This window comes from Heloderma suspectum, chromosome 6, assembly GCF_057233095.1.
Source record: "Heloderma suspectum isolate Gila_16-S chromosome 6, 16-S_ref, whole genome shotgun sequence".
Lineage (NCBI taxonomy): Eukaryota > Metazoa > Chordata > Lepidosauria > Squamata > Helodermatidae > Heloderma > Heloderma suspectum.
The window spans coordinates 104,885,463-104,903,837 of record NC_139463.1 but is presented as its reverse complement, the minus strand read 5'-3'; the positions used below and the strand labels follow the sequence as shown (position 1 = coordinate 104,903,837).

General features: G+C 43.9%; 1 protein-coding gene across 1 annotated transcript in view; it reads left to right on the top strand.

The window, feature by feature from the left end:
• LOC146342256 (interferon-induced very large GTPase 1-like) overlaps positions 1 to 18,375 on the top strand; it is a 104,105-nt gene extending 85,730 nt beyond the window's left edge. Inside the window, 3 exon segments of the mRNA XM_084806006.1 lie at positions 3,124 to 3,416; positions 4,962 to 5,033; positions 9,154 to 18,375. Coding sequence (XP_084662132.1) covers positions 3,124 to 3,416; positions 4,962 to 5,033; positions 9,154 to 13,868 — 5,080 coding nt within the window. The 3' untranslated portion in view covers positions 13,869 to 18,375.

Sequence of the window (18,375 nt, the reverse complement as noted above, 5' to 3'; positions counted from 1 at the left end):
TAGTTAAACGATGGAATTGCTACCACAAGATGTATTGATGGCCACCAATTTGGATGGCTTTGAAAGGGGGCTGGACAAATTCCTGGAGGAGAAGGCTATCAATGGCCACTAGTCCTGATGGCTGTGTGTGACCTCCAGTATGCCTGTGTACACCAGTTGTTAGGGAACACGGGCAGGGGAGTGCTGTTGCATTCGTGTCCTGCTTGTGCGTTCTCGGTCGATAGCTGGTTGGCCACTGTACAAACAGAATACTGGACTGGGTTGACCCCTGGTCTGATCCAGCATGGCACTTCTTATGTTCTCATGTTAATTACATGGGTGCCAGGATGACTTGAGAAGCTAACCTAAATATTAGTATATCAGCAGCCTTATATATCAGCCATGCCTAAAGAAATGGTATTAAAAACAGTCCATAGATGGCATTTGTGCCCCACAAAGTTACATAAAATCAATATTGAGTTATCGGACATGGGTTGGAGAAACTATGGCTTAACGGGATCACTTGAACATATATGGATCCTCTGTCCGAAGGTCAGACAGTTCTGGCATGAAGTAAGAGAGTGGCTGAGTAACCTAACAGGAGAAACACTAATTCTAAATGAAACTTTATTAGCGGTCTCTTCTCATTGTTTACTGGGGCGGGGGGGGGGGAGGATTGTGTTATAAAGGATTGTTGGCAGTGCTTGTAGGAACTGCGAGAATCGGATTGCTAGAACTTTGAAAAATGCCCAAGGACTTTCATTCCTGGGATACCTTGATAGAATCGTCAGTTGCTGGTGGAGAAATTGACCAGCCATTTTTCTTTGACTAGAGGAAAAATAAAGGAAGAAAACTTCGTAGCAACTTGGTACCTATTCTTAATGTTTTTCCTAGAACTGAATGTTGAAGATGAACCCCCAACTAATCAGTTGGATTTTTGGTGTAGTAGATTCTAATCTGGCATAGAAACGTATCAATTAACAATAGATACAGTATTTTAATTGTATTATTTACAGGTGTATTGACAATGTATGTGTGTGAGGGTATTTGACATACAGTTATAATTATTTCTTAGTTTGAGATTGAGAGGTCTCAATTGAATCCCCTTAATTTGGGGATTGAGAGGGAGGGATTGATGTACTTGTTATTGTTGAAAATGCAAATAAATAATAAAATGTAAAAAAGAAAGGAAAAAAGAGGAAAAAAATACAGACACACCACCATTGGGCAACAGGCACACAACACTTGAATAGGGCAGCAATTCGACTCCCGAGGGTTGCCAAGTGATCAGAAAAATGGCCTGGCTTCTCTTGTGCCTCTGAACCCTAATTACCTATTTCTGCTCTAACTGGAGTCTTGTGAGATCTCGAGACCTCCCATTCAGTAGGAGGAGTGCAGGAATATTTTCTAAAATTCAATAACCAAAAGACCCTTTCAGTTTAAAATGTTGTGTTAAAGGTTTTCCATGTTAAGCTCCAAAATGCTGGGGAATTAGAGCTGTTAAGGGCTGTTATTTGGGCAATGTGCTTATGGTATGGTATCCTATGCTGGGATTAGTTCTACCTTCACCACTACCTTGGACCTGAATGGCTGTCAGTGGCAGAGTGGTAGGCATAAGTTCCTGATTTGTCTGTTCGCTGGAATGGACACATGGAGTCTGTGCACCTGAAGCTGTCATATAACTGAAGCTACCATTCCATGCTACAAGTACCCACTGGCTCATGATATCTCTAGCCCTCCCATCCAGGACTAGGGGGACCTACAACAATCTTTTGTAAAATATAGAAGAATGGAACACAGGTTAGCAGCACTGGCACAGTGAAGGAGAGTGAGAGCTTGGTCTGTGACTGGAGCTGGGCTACAACCAGGAGCAAAGAAGGATGTATAAGGAAGTGGGAGGAATGGGATTGCGGGTAGAAGGTAAGGATTTTATGGTACGGTTAAGCTCCTACGCACTTGGATTGTGTATTCATGCATCTTTGAATATGCCAGGAATTCATTTGAGCATGTAGGGTTTACACCTGAGTGCAGATAGGTTGGAAGATAATTGCAGGATATGCGTAGAATGTTCCAGTACAGGAGTGTAACAAAAATTCTACTTAACAATGAAAGGTTTCTAGACAATTGCAAGACCAAGCAGCTTACGTTTATAGAAGCTTATAATCAGAGCTCATCCTTTGTGGGTAGAAGGTGCCAAGTTCAATCCCAGCATCTTCAGTTAAATGATCTTGGGTTGCAGGTATGAAGAAGGCCTTTGCCTTGGTTCTGGAAAAGCAGTTATCATTTAGATTCATCTTGAATACATTTAAGGCCTGGGATCCACCTTTACCCTCTAGTTGAATGATGAGATCCACATGTTTGTGTGTGTGTGTGTGTGACCGTGTGTGTGTATTTCTCTTTTCCCCACCCTTTTTTCATTATATTTTCCTGGAAAAAAGAATGGGGTGGGGTGATGGTGGAATAAAGGCCATGGTGGGGAGTTGCTCTTGTGACTCACATTAGGCTAGGGTTGGATCCAGTTGAGGATGCTGACCCTAGGGATGTACGGATTCCCCACTGTCGGTTCTGGTGGGCAATCAGGTGGAGGGGGGAGGCGATCCATTCCCCCCCCCCCCGGAATCCTCTGAAGCGGCTCCACTCCGTGAGGATTCAATGGAGACATACCAACTATAGGGCCGCTTACCTTGCCAGCCCGAGCCATTCGCCTCCTCCGTGCTGATCGCCATTTCTTAAAAAAAAAAAAAAAGGCGATCGGCAGGATGTGTCCATAGACTTATACGCAAATAGAGCTGTGAATCTTGTGTATAAGCCTATGTGTCCATGTGATCGATGTGGAGGAGGCGAACGGCTCCGGTGGAAGAAGCAGCCGAGTGCCGTTCCACCTCCAGTCCTCCTGGAGCGGAGGTAAGTGGTGCTGATCTGCTGTGGATTCCTGAGGCCGGATTCCAAAGAATCTGGCCTCATTTGAATCCGCAGCGGATTTCTCTAACATCACTAGCTGACCCATAAGTTCAACACCAATGGAGTAGGCAGTACAGCTTTAATGGACTGTTAGGATAAAACAGTTTCTTATATGCTAACCAGCTATTAATTCTCTTCCCCCACACCCAATTCATAAAATTTTAAAAAGTATTTCTGCTATAGGTCATTGGATTCAGTGATGTCTGCTGCTGATATTATATGCAAGCAAAGAAAACAGTTAATTGAAATCCTTGAGAAGGACCTAAATGATGTCTTAGATGACTTAGTCTCTCATATTGTCATCACTGAGGAAGAACATGAAGCTTTGGACAAAGCAGAGGAGGATTCCAAGAAGAAAAGCCGAAAACTGCTGATCATGATACAGAAAAAGGGGGAAAGAGCTTGTTGCCGGTTCCTGGAATGTTTAGAAATGGCATGTCCAAGTTCAAGACAAGTTCTGCGATATTCAATGCATGGTGAGTCTTGGCATGTCTCCTAAGCCTCAAGGACAGTTAACATAATGCTTATTCTTTCACACAGTGACCTTATTGACCCTATGGAAGCTTTCAGTCACTTCTGCCTCAAATATTGGAGGTAGCATATAGCCATCAGGACTAGTAGCCTTCTCCTCCAGGATGGACATTTCCCTTACATAGCTTAAATTTTCAGAAAATAATGAAGGCTCTGAAAACTGTTAACATGCTTGCTTTTTTTTTTTTTGCATACCTGAAAAGCATATTGTGTATGGTCATGCACGTGCACACACATACACACACACACACTTCCAGGGGACAGTCACCTGAAAAGAGTTAATTATAACTGTGAAACTGTCCAGTTTCACCAGTGCTGTATCCATTTATTATGGGTTGGATGCAGACTAAGCCATCCTGCTAACTTTTCACATTCAGTGCTATCTTATTAATTAACTTTATGAAACAATGCACTTTTCATAACATTATGGAACAATGCGTTTTTAGAAATGGAAAATGTTCTGTGAAAAAATACAGTGGGAAATTTTTCCACCCCATATCATTGCTTCAATTCCCCCTCCTTTGGGCCAGAACCAGCAGTGCTTCCTGGAAGGATGCATTTCCTTAAGGAAGGAGTAAACCATGTGTGGGTTAGTAGCTCCCATCCCACCATCCCAGGGACAAGGGCCTTCAGTCTTCACCCTATTTTACCCAAACTGTGTTACCTAAATCATCCATTGTGGACACAATTCTCACTGATAAGCAATAAATCCATATGTATGGGATAGTTAATAGTGGCCGGATCTACCCAGGGGATTTACTCCAGTGCTAGTGTGCTTCATGCAGGGACATGACACATGATGTAACCCATGATCTGCAACAATCCTGGGTTGTCATGCCATAAATCTCCATTTTCACAAAGATGTTTTGTGGCAGATTTTCCCTTTCACATGGCTGGCCATACTTCCTGGGGATGATGGGAGTTGTAGTCCAACACATCCAGAGCATGCCAGGTTGGACAAGGCTGTTCTGTATGTATGCCCTTCATTATTGGAAATCAGTACCTCTTAAGATATTTCTCCTGCCCACCTACAGCCATTAACCAATCATATCCCAAGGAAAGTTTTCATAAAACATTTTAGTTTCAGTAAGATAGTGATTTAGGCTACAATCATGTAGCCACTTTCCTGGGAGTAAGCTCCAATGAACTCAATCACACTTACTTTTGAGTAGATGTGTATAGGATTATGCTATTGAGATCCAGCTTTATTTTACTATTCCCACATTATGTAATCGGATTCCTGTGCGGTTCCATCTCTGGACGCATGAGCCTTGTCCTTCCATAAAATGGTTGAAGCCTGCTTCCAACTCCTGCAAACAGACCAGTGATGGCTACCAATTGTCACACTGTCCTACAGAGAATTCAGGCATTCTAACCGCGACTGCAGTTCTACTTCCACCACATCCCCACATTAACAAATGGCTTTCTCAACTTGTGTTTGAATTCTTGCAGATGACTTCTTTCAAATGTACTTATATTTTTCTCCCTAGAACATTTACTTCCAGAAGAGAAAATGGAGAGCCCAACTGCACTGGAGGGGGCAAAGGAAGATCTTTCCAAAGGTATTTCTGTTGGTAACCACGGGGCCACAAATTTGGTCACATCACTAGTATCTTTAAACTTTCACCTTGTTCCTCGTTTCCTTGCTGGTTTCCCAAGAAGCAGATTAGGCATGCAGGGACAGTTTGAGCTTTGCTAAGTGGAGGAAGATTCATCTAATCTCTAGGGCAGTATGGACCCAATCTATGTAGGTGATTTAGTGTGGCGCGAGAGCCCATCAGGGTTGTTTGTGACACATGCTATTGTTGCCACTCCACAGCACCCCTGCAGTTTCCCCCTGAAAACAGTGCATTTTCGGAAAGTCATTTTACAAGGGATGGACGAAAGGGACTTACCTGGTCCCGCAACTTGCTTCGCGGTGGGGGGGAGGCGCTTCGGTTCTCCCCCCGAAGTTCAGGCAAGGGGGGGAGGTGCCCTGCCTCGCCCGGCCGAAATTCAGGCCAGGGGGGAGGCGTCCCATCCCTCGCCGCCGAAATTCAGGCCGGGGAGGAGCGCCCCGTCTACCTGGCCGCGAAAGAAAAAAGTAAAGTAAAAAAACAACAACACACACCCGTGATAGGCTACGTAACAATTTACGTAGCCTATCATGGCTAGATTTCCAAAGTCAGCCGTGATAGGCTACGTAAATCATCACGTAGCCTATCACGGGTGACTCTGGGGGAAAAAAAAGCGCGTACGCAAATGGCGGCGCCCATGGGGCGCCGCCATTTGCGTTCCTTAGTTTGGCACATCTAGTCCACATAAAGATTTACGTAGACTATGGCGAAAATAAGGGAATGCTTATTATTGGGCCCTGATCTCAATCCCTTTCATATCTAGCTTCTCTGGAAGAAAGTCAGGGAGAACAGGAGAGACCTAAATGGAAACGGAATGAGAAGTGCTTTCTGGTTATATCCAGATTTTCATGAAATCATTTTGGTCCATCGGGGGCACATGAAGCAAGAAAGGTGGAGTATACACTACCTAAAAACCCACACTCACAGTCAAACTGCACCTGAAGCCGCTTTAGTTTGGGGTTGGCTGGGCAGGGTAGAACTGAATGTCATTAACACTGTAGGTGCTCCTCAGCAAATGAGAGAGGCTTGTTACCCACCCCTGTCACAGCTCCCCTGCTTAGGGAATTTTACTGGAATCACTGAATTAAGCCCCTGTAGTTTACCTCACACCTCTCCCCTCTTATCCACCATTGGGATATTGTGAAAGATTAAAGAATAATTCACTATTCTGAATGGGAAAACAGGCTACAAACTGTGAATGGATAAAAAGCTACATCGCTATTCTGAATGCCTGAATAGTCCTACTGCGCTATTCTGAATGGGAAATACAGGCTACAAACTGTGAATGGATAAAGCAGTTACTTTGCTATTGTGAATGCCTGAAACAGTGGTACTGTACTATTCTGAATGAGAAATACAGGTTACATTCTGTGAATGGGGAAAGCAGCTACTGCGCTATTGTGAATGCCTGAAACAGCACTACTGCACTATTATGAATGGGGAAAACAGGCTACATATTGTGAATGGGAAAACAGCACTACTACGATATAGTGAAAGGCTGAAACAGTGCAAAGTATTGCTACGTGGGAAATAAAGCCTGTGTCCAAAAGCCCCTACTGTGAATGGGGAAAAAGAGGAAAGAAGGTGGAAAGAAGGGGCGGCCCCACCCCTTGACCATCACTACCAGGTCACAACCAGGTCACAGAGGCATGCCCAGGATTTAATGTGGGAGATGGGGCACACTGCAGCTGAACCTTTTTTAAGGAAAAAAGATGCACTAGAAGGACTTTCTGAAAATGCGCCTTTTCCAGAGGGAAGTGGGCGTTGCTGTGGATTGGCGACAGCATCATCTGTCGCGAACGACCCTGATGTCCTCTCGTTCCACACTAAATCAGACATGTAGATTGGGCCCAGAACATTACAGTAAAAGAAAGACTCTACATCTTGTGACCATGCTCCAGTTTCTGCGCCTTTCTTCTGAACTGTGTATGAAGATCAAATTTGAGAGGAGGGGTTGTGGAGGAGAAGAAGAGAGATTGGCAGCTCTGGAAGCCTGAGCAACAAAGGGACATCCCAAATCCTGCCTCCTTGTACTTCTTCCTTATAAAGTGTGAATAGCAATGGTGAGATCCTTGCATCCCCCCAGCATCCTGCTAATTCTACTCTTGCAACAAAATGGCAGCAGGGCACTCCCAAAGCGCAGGGCAACGCATTGAACCTGGGGGACACCCTTGCTAGAGGGGTGACTTACACCCCATTTCCTCACCTGCCAACTGTGCAAGGCTGGCAAGGGGAAAGGGGCGCCAAAAAAAGAGGGCTCTGACCGTGATAGGAGCGGGGATGGGATGCTTGGCAACATACAAGACGGGTTCTGCCACCAAGTCCCCTGGGATGCCATGCAGAGCCAGCTGGAGGACCGAGAGGAAAGGGGGGAGACAAGCTACGCACTGTGGGTGGTGTGCCTGATCGCCTGTCGAATGCAGCAACCTCACACTGGGGGTTGTTCGCAAAACATCCTCCAGTACACAGATTCTCACCCACCATGGGTTAGCATGTTGTGCGAACACACCCATTGCATAAACTGATTTAGTAGAAAACTATTATTCCATTAAAACAGGTCACTTTTAAAGATAAATATGCCATCTTGAGAATGCCAATATGATTGAATTGAGGGAGCAAAATAATTTATGCAAAACCAAGCTTAAGTTTTCAGAAATATTCTTAATTTTTGTACTTTATTATGATTGCTAACACGGATCTCTGTGGTTGTGGAATATGTCATTTGTGGCAGAGGATACACAGCTTTGGCTACTATGTTTTAATTTATTTATTTCATTTTTATACTGCCCAATAACTGAACCTCTCTGGGCAGTTAAAACAATTCAAACCATAAAATACAAGACAATAAAATACAGATGGTAAAATACAATATGAATGTTTACAAATTTAAAACTACAATATAAAAACAAAAATAACCAAACAGAAGCTAGTAGCTGTGCCAAAATTTAAAATATAATACCAGATATTAAATAAACTGAAAAACAGAAATGTCTGGGAGAATAGAAGGACTTCACCGGATGCCGAAACAAGCACAACGTGGGTGCCAAGGAAATCTGTCCAGAAGCTCATTCCACAACTGGGGTACCACAATGGAGAAGGCCCTCTTCTTAGTTGCCACCCACCCCTTAGGTCATACTGGGCCTAAGCCAGTGTTAGCTCCTTGTTAGGCAGGCTAACTCTACTTGCTGACTGTCATTATTCTAGTGTACTTAGTACTCCAAGTGCATGCTGATTAGGGGTGTACGAACTCCACTCACCATTCCAGTTCGGGGTGTCCACGGTGGAGGGAGGTGATCTGTCCCTTCCCCTGGAATCTTCCCCGGCTGGCTCCGCACCGCGGTGACTCCGTGGAGCCGCCGGTCGGGCCCGTCCGCAGCCAGACTTCTGTCCGCTGCCGGTCTGCGGCCGCAAATGGCGTTTGGCGTAGTGGACGCCATTTGCATCCCTGCTTTAGCCGTGAAAAGATTATATCTTTCTATCTTTAAAAGAAAAGATACACGAAAAGACTAGCGCGCAAATGGCATAGCAGACACCATTTGCGTCCCTGCTCTTTGCCATGATAGGCTATGTAAATATTTACGTAGCCTATCACGGCTAAAACAGGGACGCAAATGGCGTCCGCTACGCCGAACACCATTTGTGGCCGCAGACCAGGGCAGTGGATGGCAGCGGACGTACCGGACCAGCCGGTTGCAGGAAGGGTCCATCCGGGGAGAATTTTGCGGGGGGGGAGTGGTCTGTTCCGCCACAGACTCCGGGGGGCTGGATTCTAAAGAATCCGGCCTCATTGGAGTCCATGGCAGAATTCTCCGCCATCCCTAAGTGCTGATGCTCCAGTGTGCTACACCATATTTCATAGGCATGCCCAGTGCATAAAGTGTGACCATTATACATACACAGCAGAAAAAGGTGCAGGAGTATGTTGGTGGGAGAGGGTAAGAGCAGAGGAAGAGTTGCTTCAAGCTAGTTGGACAGGCTCAGGCAGTCAGAAGGTTTACAGCTTGTACTGATGTCAATTATAGTAGTAGTAATAATAATAATAATAATAATTTAAATCTTTCTACAGAGAGAAGTGAAGCACTTAAAGACATTTTCTCAAAATTAAAACTGCTCAAGCAAAAAAGCAATAAATTCTCCCTGCAAGACATCCTTGAAATCAGCTCAGAAAGTCAAAACAAATGGATTCCTCATACATCTGAAGACCTGCCGTGGCATTTTCTGAAGAAGGTCCTGGCTCTGAATGTGACTGCCAGAAGCACAAGCCTTGAGCAGGATGCACCTGATGACGAAGGGCTGAGAGGAGAGGAGGACGAAAAGGGGATTGATGATGCTATTTTCTTCACTACTGAGAGGCCTCTGAGGGTGTCTGTGAACCCCCACGATGTCCTTTGTGCTGTTCTGCTTTCCTCAGACAGTTTCCTCCAACAGGAGATCCTTTCCAAAATGTCCCTGTGCCAGTTTGCCCTGCCTTTGCTTCTGCCTCCCTTAGAAACCCCCAGGTGTACCCTGATGCTCTGGGCCATGAGGGACATTGTGAAAAAATGGAGTCCCCATTCAATGGCTGAAAGCAAAGGCTTTAAGGAGGAGAGCCTGGTGCTGGTATCCATGCCAACGATCTCCTTCGTGCGGATGGGGTCCTCAAACCTTTCCAAATCCAAACTCCTCAATGAGTTTCTCAGTTCCTCCCAGCAGCACCATGATTTCTTCATACACCGAGACATGGAGTGTGGAAACATCCCTCGCAGAATTGCGGATGGGCTGGTAGAGTTTGCCTGGTATTTCCCAGGAGGGCAGAAGAGCTCAGATCTCTTCCCAGATCCAGTTGCAATTGCAAATCTCCGTGGAGATGTTGAGTCACACTGGGTGCAGTTTAGCTTTTTAACCGAGGTCTCTTCGGCCATATTTATATTTGCTGAACACATTGGTGAGACAGAATACACCTTGTTGTCATCACTGAAGGAAACGTCAACTCAGTACTACTTCATCCTGGAATGTCAGAGTAGACAATCCAATGACGCATTGGCTTTCTTAAAAAAATTGGCTCCAATGCTTAAACTCAACAATTCACACATACTACCGAAAGCTGCCACAACAAATAAAGCAGAGTTTGTGGGAAAGCTACGAACTAATATTGGAAGAATAATAAACTCTTCTCCCAAGAGTATGAGTATAGGAAAGATGGCTGATGTGGCGCGTGAGCTTTCTATCCAGGTGGATGAGGACTGCCAAGAATGTCAGGATGCTCTCAGATGGGCAGAACAAATCACACAAGAAATAAAAGATGTAGTGAGTTACAAGAAAGAAACACTGAAGCTCCAAGGTGATCTCTGGAAAGACCTGGCAAAAGTGGAAAAAGAACTGTGCAGAATGGAAAGACAAGGGAACACGCCTTCAGAAAAATACAGATCTGAACTGAAAGGCAAATTCTTGAAGCTGCGCAAACAGCAGAATGAGTGCGATCTTACCGATGGTGTGACTAATTTCATTACTGGCATAAAACACTTGAATTCCTCAGGGAAGCACTACTTCTTAAAATGGATGAAGTACAACCTGGATCATATTTCGAGAAAGAACCTTGCGAAGTTACGGGCAGAGTACAAAGAGAAATGCAAGACTTTAGGGGACAATGGTGAGATTCTCAGCAAAATAGACAAAGAGATATCTTGCTCTTCTCTGGGAGTTGAGCATTTCATACGTGAGTTGGGGCAATTTTATGAGGCAGAATATTTGATGGGTAAAGAAGGCAGAATAGCAGAACACGAAAGGCAATTCCTCCATTTTCCAAGCATTGCAGCTGACTTGATGCTTGAGGGGTTTCCTCTGGAGCTGATTGATGGAGATGCTTCCAACATCCCCCTGCAGTGGATCACTGATGTTCTGACCAATCTCAACAGCAAACTAGGAGGTCAGTCCAGAATGATGGTGATAACTGTGCTGGGGGTGCAGAGCACTGGGAAGTCCACCCTTCTCAACACCATGTTTGGGCTGCAGTTTGCTGTCAGCAGTGGCCGATGTACGCGAGGTGCCTTCATGACACTTCTTAAAGTCAGAGAAAACTTGACTAAGGAGCTTGGCTGTGATTTTGTCCTGGTGATAGACACAGAAGGCTTGAAAGCCCCCGAACTGATGAAACTGGAAGACAGCTATCAACACGACAATGAGTTGGCCACTCTAGTGATTGGACTGAGTGACATCACAATAGTGAACATGTCCATGGAGAATGCCACTGAAATGAAGGACATCCTGCAAATCGTGACCCATGCTTTCCTCAGGATGGAGAGGATCGGGCAGAAACCCAACTGCCAGTTTGTTCATCAGAATGTCAGTGACGTGTCTGCACATGATCAAAATATGAGGGACAGGAAACATCTTTTGGAACAGTTTAATGTAATGACAAAGGCTGCAGCAAAAATGGAAAAACTGGACAGAGATATCAAGTTTTCAGACATCATGGACTATGACCCAGAAATGCACAACTGGTACATCCCAGGTCTATGGCAAGGAGTCCCACCCATGGCTCCAGTCAACAGGGGGTACAGTGAAAAGGTCTTTGAGTTAAAGAAGTACCTTTTTGAATTCATAAGGGATCATTCAATTGTGAGGGCTCCCAAGGACATCCCTGAGTTCACTGAGTGGGTGAAGAGTCTGTGGAATGCCGTAAAACATGAGAACTTCATCTTCAGCTTTCGGAACAGCCTCACAGCAGAAGCACATAATCACCTTTCCATGAAATATTCCGAATGGGATTGGGGTTTCCGCCGAGAGATGCATGTCTGGGTATCTGAGCAGGAAGCTGCAATACAAAATGTTTCTCCTGAGGGACTTGATCTATGCAGCTTGCAAAATGAGCTTCAACAAAAACTATTGGTTGGAGAAGAAACAGTATTGCAGAGTTTGAAGCACTACTTTGAAAGTGGAGCAGCAAATCTGCATCTGGTAGAAAGGTACAGAGAAGATTTTGTCAGGAGTGCGAACAGCCTTAAGAAAGAACTTGAACATTATTCTTCTACCAAATGTAAGGAAGCCATTCATATTAAAAAGGGTCGGCACAAGATTGATACTCTCCAGGCGGAATATTTGAAAATAATTGGAAGAAAGGTTGATGGGCTTCTTGAAGAATGTAAGAAGAAAGAGTGCAGATTAGGAGATGAAGAACTGAAAAGTGAATTTGAAAGGATGTGGAGAGAAACATTGTCAGAAATATCACTCCGTCGCTTAGAGAAACGTGAAATAGATGGAGAGGTGCAGTCGTACCTGAGAAAGGACTTGAGCCGTTGAGGAAGACGAGTCATCACGGAAGTAGGAGAAAGAAAAGATCCCAAAAGCTACAGGATAAACACCTTCCACATGAAAGATGAGTATATACACCCACCTGTATCACAAAGTCTGATAGAAAGATTCTCTAAAAAGGAATATATGTATAAAGCAGAAGAACTTGTTACATCCTTAACAGACAAATGCATGTTTTACATTAGCCAAAAAGTCAATTCCAAAGGAGATTATGATGAAACCTATTGTGGGGAACTTTTGCATATGATCAATGAGACACTTGAAGAGGCTGAAAGCCTTCATACAGCAGCATGTTTTGAAGTGGACCTAAAGCATCACATTTTGGGGGAAGCAGCTCACATGTTTCAGCAGATGCACGAAGAATTCATTAAGGAAAACGATCCCCATGTTCGCCTGGAGAAACTGAAACCTCAGTTTTTCTCCACATTCAGAGATCTTTATCAGGAAAAAGATGCCCAGCAAAACAGGGCTAAGGATTTCTGTGATCAGTGTCTCCATCCTGCCCTAGTAGATTATATTTACAAGAGACTTGGGATAGAAATAGTGGACGACATTCTCAACAGTGCCCAGTCCAGGACATACGGGAGTCGGAGCTTCTTCCAGTTTACCATCCAGAAGGAGTTGTTGGAAGACTGGAATTTTGATAAATATGTAAAATACATCTCAGTCTATGAAGGGTTTGTGAAGAGCTGGATCAGGAGACAAATATGTGATCACTATACAAAAACTGAGGATCTGAAGAATGTGGAAAAAGACATTATCTCTGCTATGCTAAAGAGAATTAGAGAAACACTGCAAAACTTGAAGCATAAAGATGTTGAAACAATATCTGAACATTTGGACAATTTTTGCAGAGAAATGCAGAAAGAGCTGGTAATTTCTAAGGACAGTTTATTGGGGATACAGTTTAAGAATGCATCCAATCCTAGCCAGTTTTTTACTTTCGTTGAGAACTTCCTTCCAGATTTGTATAAGCAAATACTATCTGAGTTTGATGCTCTGGATTTTGAATACAAACTTTCCCGTCTGTCTGTGAAGCCCCAGGATGAGATCTTCAAGCGGGTGTTTGGCTGTGGGAAGCAGTGTCCCTTCTGCAAAGTCCCCTGTGAAGCTGGAGGGAGCGACCATCAGGAGCATTTTGCAGCAGTCCATAGGCCTCAAGGACTGGGAAGATTCAGATGGGAAGGAACACAAGAGCTTTATTATTCTCTTTGCTCTTCTGATGTGGCTTCTGGCCTGAGTTTCAAAAATCATGACACCAAACAGGAATCGTATCTATACAAGGATTACCATGCCTGCTACCCTGACTGGAGCATCCAACCTGATCCCAGTATCGATGCTTCTGATTATTGGAAGTTTGTTTTTAAAGAGTTCAATCATGATTTTGCCAGACAGTATAATGCTAAGCCAGCAGATCTGCCAGAAGACTGGGAAAATATAACTAAAGAAAAGGCACTAGAGTCCTTGAAGAAAACTTATAATATGGAGTAAGTCTGTGTGCCATGAACAAGGACAGTAAATGACTGAGGTTTCAAACACAGCTTTGCGTTCATGAAAAACATGCAATCTTCTTAGATGTATATGACTATTGTATGACTACTGTATGAAAATCCCAGGTGTTATCTATGTTTACTGAACAGGATATGGTTCCATATTATGGCTAAGTTGTTACTGAGGATACCAAAAAGCATTGAAGAGTTTATAAACTGAAAATGATTTATATTACATTAGTGGTATCATCATCAATTATAATGTTCACTCCAAATTCTCTGGAACTATTTAACTGTTGGCAAATGTGCTCTGAGAAAAAAGTGAATGGGGAAAAAATGAACAGCATCCACATTGCTGCCTTGTTAGGGTACCTGTGGGACTTGGGTGCTTGAAGGGGGAACATGGACCCCTTGTGCTATACCAGTAGCATCATCTAGTGGCTGTATAATGAAACATAGAACCTGCATATAAAGGAAATCCGTGGTAAAAAAAAAAGAAGGAAATGCTTTTAAAGGCCCAATCTTAATCCCGAAAGAATCCAGAAGCAGAAGTTGTGGGATAAAATGCCTGGTGTAGAGAAGCCCTTGGACGGAGGAGAATTCACTTTCGCCCATTCACTTTCTCTTGGCCTAACCTACCTCACAGGGTTGTTGCAAGGATAAAAGAGGTAGCCCCATCCCTGGAGGAAGGATGGGATGTAAATGGGGATAATAATAGTAATACAGTTTTGAGTAGATTTTTAAGTACTGGTAGATTTACAAGAGCGATGAAAGAATTGCATTTGTACAGTCTGGCTTTTAGGAATGGTAGGAATGTGCATTGATATGATTTGTGTATGTTTTTTTGTCTCATCTGCTGTCTCAATTTCTCTAAAGCATTTCTGAAGATAATAAAAGAATGGACAGAAGACACTTGAGATTATGAGCTTGCATTGCTTACTGTCTTCTGTAGCCTTCCCCCAACCTGGTACCCTCCGGATGTGTCAGTCTGCAACTCCCATAATTCTCAGCCAGCATGTCTATTGGCCATGCTGGCTGGGAGTTATGGGATTTTATTTATTTCTTGATTACATTTCTATACCGCCCAATAGCTGAAGCTCTCTGGGGGTTTCAGTCCAGTGCATCAGGTGGGCACCAGGTTGGGGAAGGGTGGTCTAACGCATTGGCTTACGATGAAATAATGTTGGTAAATAGAGTAAATTGATTTATTTAAGATATTCATAGGCTGCCTCATCTGAAGAGGTGGCTCATAGATTGAAGCAGCGGCAGTATCTAACAGAAAATTAAAGAAACCTTTAAAAATGCGGTAACATATCCAACAATTCTCTGTGGATTCTTCTGTGGATGCACAGACTATTCTGATGGGAAGCAGTAAAACTGCTGTGCTCAGTATGCCTTGATCAGGTGAGGTATTGTAGAGAAACTGAGGCAGTGAACCGTCAAGGGGAAAACCTCAATGCCCAGCTCCTGGTCCTTCCAGCTCTCCCAGGTAGAACCTATGAGGAGGAGGAGAGCACGCAGTTCCTCATCGAAGGAGGAAGTTTGATCAAGCCCATTGTTTAGTTTGGGCGGCTGACTCCTGGTTTCCCCTCTGAGGCTGGGAAGTTAACCCTAGAGGCCCACACCTCTTCTGGGCGGTTTGCCAGTTTTTCTCCTCCCATTGGGTCCCAAATGCCTTTTCTGTATGTGCCCCCATGTACCCTGGATAGCCCTGGCGGCCACTCCCCACATTCCTTGCCACTGCACTGAGGCCCTTCAGCCTTGATTCCTGCCAGGTCAGTGTGCAGCCCAGTGGCGCCCGCCAGGAGCACTAGATCCACTGTGGGCTGCAGCCCAGACAGGTGGGCTCTGCTCTGATATGGGGCCAAGTATTCACATGGTCCCAAACTACACCTGTGTAGTATGGTTTTGTGGTAAAGGAAGAGAGAGGTCCAAATTCCTGGAAGTACCTGGAGGGATTTGGAGCTTTTGGGTAGCAACAGTTTATCCTCTCTCCTCTCTGGCTTTCCCTCACTTGGGCAGGGGTGCAGAAGTGGTTTCGTTCAAGGCTTGGTGGCCCAGCCTTCTCTCTGCTTGTATGGGGCTCTCAGTGGTTTATCCCCCAAACCCTTCTTGCCTGTCTCCTTAATAGTACACTTCAAGCCCCAGGCCAAGCAGTCAAGTGAAACGGGGTCACTCAAAGACAAGGCAGGGCTTCTGCATAATGTGTGTGTGGGGACTCTCCAGGGATGCAGAATAATATTGGTATGGAATGCAGAATAATGTGGGTTTGGGGGGAGGGGTTGGACAGCAGAGAGTTAAGGGAGCCAGAATGACACCACATCGTCCTTAATAATGGCAACGTCTCCAGGCACATTTTCTGTCAGGAATGGCGCAGGGGACCTAGGAGAAGATTTACCCTGATCCTTCCCCTCCAGCCAGAGGGAGGGGGCAAGCTCTGCCTGGGTGGCAACAATAGAAGTGTGTTGGAAGACAGACCTGCCTTTTTTTGTTGTTTTAGTGTGTGAAGCAAAGAGGCCTCTGGGAAGTGCCTGTTGCTTGAGGGACTCTGGAGGTCTGATGTGGGGATCTGACTCTCTACTGGAATGTTGAACTGTACCTCCACCTATGTACAAACTTTATATTTGTAAATATTAAACAAAATTTACACAATACTGTAAGTTTTCAATGATTTGCTTCCAGTGGAAACCAAACTTGGGTTTGTCCCTGGAAGGTCTTACTGGAGAAGTGCAGAGAGCGGAACAACCTTCCTTTAAAATGTTGAAGAAGAAAAAAGGATCTCCCCTGAAAGTTCTCTTTCGAAGAGAACATCAGACACCGTTAGAAGGCCTGAGAGGGATGAAAGAGGGTGGTGGTGGTGGTGGGGAAGTTGGCAGTTGGAAGACGGTTGGTGACAGTTGACCTGAGAAACTGTGCTAAACTGTTCTGTGGTGTGGTAGATTTTGTGACAGACAAAACCTCAGACCAGTTTCTGGGAAGGGCAGGGGGATATAGCAATGAAATGATATGACAGGCAATACTCCTGAGGGAAACATGAAAAATCATATAAATGGAGAAAAAGGGGAGAGAACAAAATTACAAAAGACATTTCTGATGAAAATATGTTTAAGGAAAGAAGAAAGGGAATAGAATAAGGCACAGGCAGTTAGAAATGGAAAAAACATCAATGTAGAAGTTTTTTACAGGGTATAAATATACCCTTTTTTTAAAAAAGGTGGGAAATATTTATAATCAGTCCAATGTAGCATAAGCAACATTGTTTTCATGATCAAAATATTACGGAATCTGAGAGCAAAGGGGGCGCGGACACTATTTACTTCAGGTTAAGATGCTAGGCCTTAACAGTAGCCCAATAGATTGCTTATAACCAAGAAGCAGAATTATAAATGAAGTGGGGAAATGCTAAAAGCAAAGAAGAGAGGACATCCATGACATGTATGTGTGCAACATATTAACAGCAGAAGAGGGGAAGCAGTGTAAAACAAATGGGATGTATGAAGGAAATACGAAATATTAAATAAATAATAAATTTTTAGCACCAGGTCAAGGCTTTTCTTTTTTCCTAGGCATTTGGCAGCATGTGATGAGTTTTAATCGATCCTGGATTCATTTTATGGTTTGGCTGATTGGTCAAATTTGTTTTAGATATATGTTGTCTCTGTGTATACTGTCTGTTGTATGTTTTTTATGTTTTTACATTTTGCATATTGTATTTTTAATGTTTTTAATCTTTGTAAACAGCCCAGAGACCTTCAGCTATGCGATAGTATAAAAATGTAATAAAATAAAAATAAATATGAACTGTTAAAACAGCTGGTTAAATTCATTTGAAAATCAGCTGTTCATAGCAGCTGCTCTAGGTGAAAGACCCCAAAGAATTTATTTTCATGTTAACACAAGCAATCCAGTGAATGTGTGAACATTCTCTGTGTCTTCCTGTGAATTTTGTACAATTGCCAGTGTTTAGGCACACTCTCCAGTCAACACATACTCAGCCTAACATATACAACCAATCTCAGCTGGTGCAGCAATATCTATATTGGTTCCTTCACTAAAAGCCAGAATGAAGCAGGCTTTTTAAATCTGAAAAACACCTTTTTTAGATTCACAATACACAAACATTCATTTTTGGCTCTACATCCTGTGCACTACCAAGTCAGCAGAGCCATAAGCAGGGTGGGGCCAATAAGCCTGCTGCCCAGGGGTGTTTCTAAGCCTGGATCCGGAGCTCAACCCCTGAATCTATTTCCCAGAGGCCCAAATGTCCCAATGGTCTTCTTAGAGCAAGTTGGTATTTTTTTTTCTAAACTTAATTACTGTGTGTGTGTGTGGGTTATTTTTAGGGGGAGTTTGAAGCTGGCGGGGAAGGGTTAATCCTTCCCTCCTTGCATAGTACAACTGCAGCCCACCCCCCAAAAACCCTGCCCCCAGTGTGGCAATTAAAGTTCAAAAAGAACTTCCATTTGTGCTAAAGGAAGGGTAGTATCAGTCTTTTAACAACCACAAGG